Source organism: Morone saxatilis, unplaced genomic scaffold (genome assembly GCF_004916995.1).
Source record: "Morone saxatilis isolate NCDOM2014 unplaced genomic scaffold, NCSU_SB_2.0 Contig17, whole genome shotgun sequence".
Taxonomy (NCBI): Eukaryota; Metazoa; Chordata; class Actinopteri; family Moronidae; genus Morone; species Morone saxatilis.
In genome coordinates, this window is record NW_023339729.1 from 13,930,370 (window position 1) to 13,938,911 (window position 8,542).

Genomic DNA, 8,542 nt, shown 5'->3' on the forward strand with positions numbered 1-8,542 from the left:
CATTAATTATGGTTCTGTTCCATTTAGTGTAGCAGAGTCTCTCCAGTGAGCCAACAGCTGAAACTATTAGATATTACACCAAAGCAGCGGACCGACAAGCATCCCCAGAGTCCTGCTAATGGCATAGCTGGAAACATTTTCTGGTTGCAGCCTCTCAGATATGTAGATTTGCACCTTTTCTCTCTTCAGCAGCATCATAAAGTGAATATCTTTCTATATTTCTATTAACTGAATTGGGTATTTTTTCACTCTCTTCTAACATTTTATAGAGCAAACATTTAATCAAACCTGAAGGGTCAAGAGAGGAAGTGTCCTTGTGAAATACTGGATCATTTCACCTCTTTGGCCTCTAATTGAAACTGAACAACGTGTGAAGGAAAAATATCTCTTTGACCTGCTCACATGCAATCTGTGACGAGGGGTTGCAAGTATAGATTAACTTCCCTCTGAGTGATAGGACTTGACACTTTACCGGTGTAGGGGTGGGAAATGAGGAGGACAGATTGAGGAGGACTAATTCTTGGAAAGTGGAGGGCTGGTACAGGAAGTTGAAAGAGCGATAAAGTCCCCAGTATGGCTGCTGCCAGAGGCCCTGCGCCGTCACGTCCACATTGGATCAGGTGACTAAGAACTGAAGTCTGAGTCTAAAAGATAATCAGCACGGCGGTCTTCGGTGACATTGCTGTGGGTGAAGTGTTCAAGTGGGGTTTTATTTTATGTGCCTCTGTATCTGTGTGCATTTGTTTGTGGAGTATGTGCGTGCGTACGTGTGTGTCCATGCACTTGATGTTAAGAGCTTTAGTCTGGACCTGATTCCTATCTGGACTGTCAGGCTCTAACAGTGTGCTGGATTTGGATTTCAGGCCACATCCTTCATTTCATACTTTATTATTTATAATGAGCAGTTAGTTTATCAGAACTGATTTATAACTCACTTTCCCTTTGGGGACACAGGAAGTGACTAATGAAACAGACTGATCATGTGTCTGTGATGTTGTTTTTCAATGATCTTGGAATAAAACTTACAAATAACGAGCAGAGTAGAGAGACAGAATTTTATTGTTAATATGTGACAAGGGTTTACAGTATGTTGTTAGACAAGAATCCTAAAGATTAATCTCATTTAACTAAAATAAAGAACATGTTAATTAATAAGCAGCTACAGCAGGATTTCACAGGCTTTTTGAGGGGATTCTTGCAGCCTAAAAATACTTTCATTCATGGCAGTTTTTATAAAAGATTGCAATGCATGTTGCCATGTTTTGGGGCATTTTTCCAATGAAACTGTGAGACAAAGTGAAAATTGCAAAAAAATGGGTGCAATTGTGGGGGATTTTTCATTCATTCAATTCATTAAAGATCGAAGGTAACTTGATCCAGTGAGGAAAAAATGACAATGTTTGGACAGGATAAACAAGTTTGATGTATGGCTGAAAGTTTTGAGTAGGAAACTACAATGATTGGTCAAATTTGCAGAAAAGATTCGTTGAAAGGACAAAATTTCAAATTTGCTTTTTATTGTTGCGATCGCAACTGCCTGGAGGGACTGACAATGACAGAAAAACTTTTACCATCTAACACAATCTAGTGCAATAATACTGCAATAAAAGATATATTTGTAAAGCTTATTATGTTCTTTAACTCGTAGGGTGATGCTGTAATGGATTTCCTTTAATTGTAAATTAGTTAATGTATCTATACAGAGGATTAAACTGTTTCATTTTCAAAAAAAGGACATGCATGTGGGAAATTTTCTTGTCAATCATCTGACCCCAGCTCAACTCATGGGACTGTAATCTTCAGCCGGTGTAGCCCAGCTCTTTGTAGGAGGCGTCAATGTCAGCGATGACAACGGCCATCACGTTCCTCAGGGCTTGCTGCCCGCCGGCATCGAGTCCCGCCTTCTCCGCCATGACTTTAACAATGACCTCGGTAATCAGCTGAAGAGAAAGTACAGAGGAAGTACACACAGTCTGCTTTAGAATCAGGACACAAAAAAATAGGATGCAACTTGACCTCATGTACGTGATCCTCACCTTGAAGTTATTAATGGGTATCTTGTGCTTTGTGGCGTGGCTGTTGGCCATAGGTTTGAGGATGGCAGCGTGGTTGCCTTTGGCCCTCAGCAACTCTCCGAGTTTCTTCAGCACAGTCTCACCGTGGGCAGCAATAGCTGCATTACCAGCCAGATCACCTTGGCCAATGCCCTCAAACTTGGGGAACAGCTTCTTGGTGTCTGGGTGCTCTGTGAATAAACTGAGAAGAAAAGGAAATGTGAGGTTTCACCAGAGATAACACCACAGTTTGTAGATATTTAGACTTTCACATTAGGAAATTAAACTCGTGATTAAAATATAAGTGAACAATGAAGCGAATAAATAAAAGCATCCTGTGTTGCTGGCTTACAGCCGTTGCAAACCAGCTGACCGACAGGGAAGGGTTAATCACTGACCGGGTCAGAACCAGGCCGCCGTTGGCCTTGTAGTCAGCCTCCACTGGCCCCCAGAACTTCAGAACCATGTCATAGTCGGCCATGATCTGAGGGAGACAGCGAGACGGGTCACAAAAACACTGATTCTGTCACTGAAAATAAAAGGAACCATCAGAGAGAAACATGTCCTGACCATGTCAAGTTACACAAACAATCATATCTTATTGCTTTTCTTCTGTTTAATTTGATGGCCAGCAGCCAAGAACCACTTCATACAAGGGCAACTCATTACTATAAAGAGGCATATATGTTACCTCAGCTGCCCTCACTGAGTCTGCAACGTAACCCTGCATATTTTATGTGCAGTGGAATCAGACGCACTGCTGATGCTTTTAAAGCTGTCACATGTTAATATAAAGCATGTAAACAAAAGATATTTTACTCTTTAATAGGTTTTTCTTTTCTTCAGGGACATTTTAATTTCTTCTAATACTGTTTTTTTTTTCTTGTATCAATTTTAATTTGATTTAATGGCACAAAAATCTTTAAAAACTCATTTCTCAGGACATTTCTCTGCATCCTGAATGCATGATAAATAACAAAAGTAAGTATATCTTTTTATTCTAAACACAAATTTATTACCAAAATCTGCTTTCATCAAACCATTGTTATTATTTTTCAGTTATATTGACTTTAACTCTTAGCACACATATTTTATTAATAAATGGGAATTATTCTAAAATTCAAATAACAATTAATAAAGACAATACCTACCTGCAATGAAGTGAAATATCCTGCGCGACTATACCCAATCTATACCAAATTCTTCTTGACCTGACTTCACCCTCCACCAAAACTGACCTTTTATACTCCCTCCCTCTCCCCTGTCACCAAATTATTTCAGCCCGCCCAGTTGTCTACCTCTCTCACCGCACGTCTCTTCAAATCTCTTGACAACACCTCTGAACTTAATCTGGAAACTTTTGTGTTAATAATGAATTAATTATGACTCAGAGAGAGACCTCTTATTTTCAGTTTTATCTCATTGGGCCTTTACATGCCCTGCTTAATCTCAAACCCAAAAAGATATGCAAACAGTGTGTGTGTGTGTGTGTAGTGTGTGTGTGTGTGTGTGTTGTGTGTGTGTTGTTCTGTGTATGTGTGTGTTGTGTGTGTGTGTGTGTGTCACAGCCGGTGTTTGGGTCACCAGGTTTGTGTTTAAGCAAAGCAATAACATTTAAGGGAAACTAAAAACTTGTGTTCATGTAATTATTTGTCCCATCATATTAACTCTCTTGAATAGAAAGCAGTATGTGTGGCAGATGGATTCATGTTCTGTCTGCGATGTGATGGGATGATGCATTGCTCCATTTTTAGTGCATGTGAAGGTGAAGATATTAAGCCACTAAACTCAGGTCTTCATTGATTTAAGAGCAGCTAAAAGGTGTTTGACACAGACAAGTGGTTTAACTCTACTGTCTGTTTTTGAAACTATTTGAAAGCGCTGGGTGTCGACTTTCTGCTCAGGTTTTGAGGTTGGTGAACTGTATTGTGTTAAAGACATTCAGTCACAATGTCTGCCTTATTCTTGCTCGTTCGGCCTCTCTGTCCCTCCTTTCAGCCGCACTGAATAGAGAGAGAGGGGTTACTGCAGGACAGGACGGAGTGGTTGGATGTGGGAGCCAGGTGACTGGGACAGGTGGAAACGTCAGAGGGCTTCTGGCGGACAGGTAGAGAAATGGCAATGAAGGGGCTGGAGAGGTGGGAATGTGGCTGAAAGGAGGGACAGAGAGGCAGGATAAGCACAACTGAACATTGTGGCACGTTTAAAAGGGTTCTTTTCATGAAGAAAAGCCCAGATAACACGTAATGATGGGGGGTTTTTGGCACTATAATTATTTTGACTTATGTTTGACATAGATTTTTTTTGTGATAACTAAGGTTTATTTAATGGTACTTTGTGATAACAATGGGGACTGTGTTGTTAACTTTGACACGACCATTGTTTTATGTTTTTTTTTCACAGATACAGGAAGCTGATTGTGTGCACATCCTGCATTTAGGCCAAGTGCAGCACAAAAGATACAGCAGAGGAAAGAGGATCTACTCACTGAATTACAGCCTCCAAACTTATTTTAACTAAACATGGGACATTTCAATTGAGTACGGTTCAATTTACTTCACTATTTACGCACAGGGGAACCAATAAAACAATTAAAACACATCAAACAATAACAACAATCTGCACGATAAACCTGATAAAGAGAAATGGTTAACATGACAAAGGGAAATGTATATAATGTATACAGTCTATTGATGCACAGAACTGATAACATAATGCTCATATCAAGATGTAAAAAGATGCTTTATACGAGAATGACAACAGTGTACAAGATCACTGTAATAAACCCATAACCATCTGTAAAATGCCTCTGATGGAAATCCCATTAAAATGCACACGTGCTGACAGACACACAGACACACGCAGGAAGTCAAGGTTATGCAACATCAGGCGAGCTCTAATGTGTCCTATAAACCACCTGTAATGTTTTGTATCAAAATATACATTTTCTCGGATCAACCATGCACATTAAAAATATACAGTTCAGACATAAAACCGACTTCTTTACACCTCCTTCATAACTCCTCCATAACTCCTTCATAACTCCTTCATAACTCGTCCCTTCAGCAGTTATAAAAACCCTCTGGACAGGACAAACATATTTACTCATTTGGCTTGATTGCATGTATTACATATGTATAGGATATAGCTGTAATTGTTTTAAATTAGTTTTATTTATCACTCACTATAAGGTCATGTTGTGTTGCCATTGGTGACTTTAAATTCTCCTTAGCTCCTTTAAGTTAAGGGCCGCCTATAAGCAATGAGCCCTATTCTCAAGTTATAAACTACCAATAAGTTACAGAGTTCAAAGATATATATCAGTTTCTAGTTCTGTGCAGATGACACACAGATGTGTTTCTCTCTCGATTGCAGCCAGGGGCGGAGCGGGGTGTGGCTTCTTGGGCTCCTGCCCCAAATGTTTTATCAAAGGCCCCGCATCTTCTGTATTAATAATAATGATTTAAAGTATAGGTATCAAACAGCTGCAACTAAGCTAACAGGAGAACCAGGTAGGTATCAATCAAGCACAGTCCATAACTTTTTAATAATGCTTTTATAAATGCTGATTAACGACATGAAATCAGTTTACCCCCTTTAATAACATCCATCTATACTCCACTTATTTAGTTGTGAATTAGAAACTGTAAAAGATATTATAATAAAACACTGAGTGGTTTATGTTACTGTCAAAACTAAACCTGGAGAAGCAGTTTTTATGCTCCTCGTGTCTGGATCAAACTGCCAGTAAACAGATCGGCTCCAACTCTTTTAAATCACAGCTTCAGACTTTGAAATAGTTGCCACTGCCTTTTTATTAAAGTATATATATAATTTCATACCATGCCACTGTGTTTCCTTATGTTACTATTCCCTGGTGTCTGTGTATGATGACTGTATATTATAAAGAGTATGATGTAGACCTGCTCTATGTTCTAGTATTATTATAAAAGCGCACTGACATTACTCCAGGTGTGATCTGTGTGACAGTGGCCCTCTGCTGGTTGCCGCTCACCGTCACAATGGGTAAAAGGTAAAAGGTAAGCCCCTCCTCTGCTCCGCGCTGATTGGTCCAGACTGGTGAACCACGTGTCCGTCCATCCAATAGCAGCCTCAGTTGGCGTCACGTGGTTATTTAACACCCGGATAACCGGCACTGAGTGTCACAAACACTGGAAGAGTATTTAAGTTTGAGGTTGGCTGCAGTTTCTGTTTTGTTGTTTGTTGTTTGTTTTTACTTTGTACAGGTTTTAATTACTCCGGTTGGTTCTCCAACATGATGCAGGCTTTGAAAGGCATCAGACACCTGAACTCCGGTACTCTGAAACAAGCAGGTAACTAACTATATGTGTAATTAAAAGTATTAGTATTATAAGTGTAAGTGCAGGCGTTTTTAAAACCTTAACAGCTGCTTTACAGAGGAGACGAAAGTAAACAAAGGTTTATATGTCAGCTGAATCTGAGATGTGTTTGTGTGTGAGTCAACATCAATACCATCAATACCAAACATTATTGTAATAAATGTATTACTAAAAATACAATATGAAGAGGTGCGTCCCAATGTGTTCAGTGCAGTAATAATGTTTTACATTGATTTTATGTCTTTAGGTTATATAGCATGGGAAATATTTAAAAACAATTATAAAACTATTGTTATGAAACAGAAGAAGCTCTAATATGAAATAGGATATCTATTTTGTCAATCAAGTAATCATTTCTGGATAAAATAACATGGACGCTATTGAAAGACTGCCATTGATTTCCATTTAAATGTTTATGTTGAAAGGAAATAAACAATCAACAATCAAACATACATTTAATTGCATTATTATATAACAGTAACACAGTGAACACAGCCAAGGGGAGGAGATAAACAGACAGTTAAATGTGAACAGAGCTTTCTTTGAGCTGTGTTTTAGAGATGTATTATTACGAGGATGAGGATCAGTGTGTGTAGTGCTGGGCGATATACGGGATGAACCTGTTCACCGGTTTTAATTCCTCATATTATATGAATCTTTCATGTACCACCGTACTGTAGTGCCGTAATTCATCTGTTTCTAACTTGTTTAATAAAACATTGGGGAAATAAATAGAGATGATACGATACAATTCATGTTATTTTTTAACAAAAGACAAATTATGACTACAAAAATCTACAATTTTATCTGATATTTTCTTTTCTTATTTCTGAGGTAGGCTATAAACTGTGCAAAACAATCCATATTTCCATTTGTGAAGTGAAACTGATCCGGTCTTTGCACCTTGATACCATTATTGATATCATATTATTGAATCACAGCATTAAGTGTTTACATTTAGCTTAAAAGTTGTGTATGTGTCCAGTTTCAGAGCTCTCTGTGCCGGTGCCATGGGGCGAGATGAGAGGTAAAGTCTGGGGTCCTGACCACGGTCGTCCTGTGCTGTGCCTGCACGGCTGGGCTGACAACTGTGGTACATTCAACAACCTCGTTCCCCTTCTACCCAAAGGTAAGTGTTGTTGTAGAAAACTGGAGATCTCATGTAAAAACTGTCCCTGCTCTCACAGCAACAGTTTTAACTCTTATACCCTCAAAAATACAAATCTAACCAACAAAGTCTCCGTTTGGGGGCTTTAATTGATGAGGAATGAGAATTCATTTACTGCTACTGAAACTGGATGCCGGTTTCTTCAGTTTCTCTCCGCTATTTTATGTGTACACATATCAACATGTTATTTGATAATGAAAATATCACCACTGCCCTTCACCAGGACACTGACAGTACAATTGTAGCTGGTGGATTTGGGTTTGTATTGCTCAGCACTCTAAACATTTTCCTGAAAGAGTTTTTAATTTTTAATTCAGTTTAAAGAAGTGATGTCTTGACTCAAACCGTCTCTGTCCTTCCTCTCAGAGTGCAGATACGTGGCGGTGGACCTGGCAGGTCACGGTCTGTCGTCACATCGTCCTCCCGGAGTTTTCTACTCGTTTCCTGCGTACATATCGGATGTACGCAGAGTCGTTGACGGTGTGTGAGTTTATAAAGTTTATAAAGTTTATAGCCGCTAATTCAAATCAAACATCAGCGCTGATAGTGGGTCCTGGGGCTGAGTGATTGATGTTATACTTTTACAAACTTGTTGTCCAAATTAATGATTCAGTTTTATTGATTCAGTTTTTTTTTTAAAGTTATTGAAGATATTTCTTTTACAAATCTGAATAGTTTTGCCTTTGAAATGTTCTGAACTCAAGGTTTGTTGCTCTTTCTGGAGCTGTCAACCACATCTTACAGTTAAACTCCACCATCTGAAGAAAGAACATTTGTTTATTATATTCAAATAAAAGAACAATATGGTTAATATTGTAAAATACTTAGCTGTAGTGCATCTGCTCTGCAGTTAAACCACAGTAGAGATGTTGTCTTTCAACTAAAGACAGTTTCCATATCTGTGATAAGAGACTGAAGCTGGTTGATGATCTGTGAAATTAACTCCCACAGCTCTGCAG

The 8,542-nt window shown here is 38.8% G+C and overlaps 2 protein-coding genes across 2 annotated transcripts in view; one reads left to right on the forward strand and one right to left on the reverse strand.

Moving 5' to 3' along the window:
* Nucleotides 1-1,040: 1,040 nt before the first annotated feature.
* Nucleotides 1,041-3,327, reverse strand: mb (myoglobin). Its single transcript, XM_035659663.1, has 4 exons — nucleotides 3,206-3,327; nucleotides 2,453-2,538; nucleotides 2,037-2,256; nucleotides 1,041-1,940 (listed from the first exon to the last, which is right to left on the reverse strand). The coding sequence occupies exons 2-4, from the start codon at nucleotides 2,533-2,535 to the stop codon at nucleotides 1,800-1,802; spliced, it is 444 nt and encodes a 147-aa protein (XP_035515556.1). The 5' UTR covers nucleotides 2,536-2,538; nucleotides 3,206-3,327; the 3' UTR covers nucleotides 1,041-1,799.
* Nucleotides 3,328-6,254: 2,927 nt separating this feature from the next.
* Nucleotides 6,255-8,542, forward strand: part of LOC118326626 (serine hydrolase-like protein) — a gene marked incomplete in the record, with an annotated part of 7,283 nt that continues 4,995 nt past the window's right edge. Inside the window, 3 exon segments of the mRNA XM_035659657.1 lie at nucleotides 6,255-6,388; nucleotides 7,401-7,544; nucleotides 7,950-8,063. Coding sequence (XP_035515550.1) covers nucleotides 6,331-6,388; nucleotides 7,401-7,544; nucleotides 7,950-8,063 — 316 coding nt within the window.

Bases quoted from the DNA above. Each gene is read 5' to 3' on its own strand.
- mb (XM_035659663.1), bottom strand. From the start codon at position 2,535: ATGGCCGACTATGACATGGTTCTGAAGTTCTGGGGGCCAGTGGAGGCT. The intron at 2,257-2,452 runs GTCAGTGATTAA...TTTTCTTCTCAG, and splicing joins GGCGGCCTGGTTCTGACCCG to TTTATTCACAGAGCACCCAG. The intron at 1,941-2,036 runs GTGAGGATCACG...CTTTCTCTTCAG, and splicing joins TACCCATTAATAACTTCAAG to CTGATTACCGAGGTCATTGT.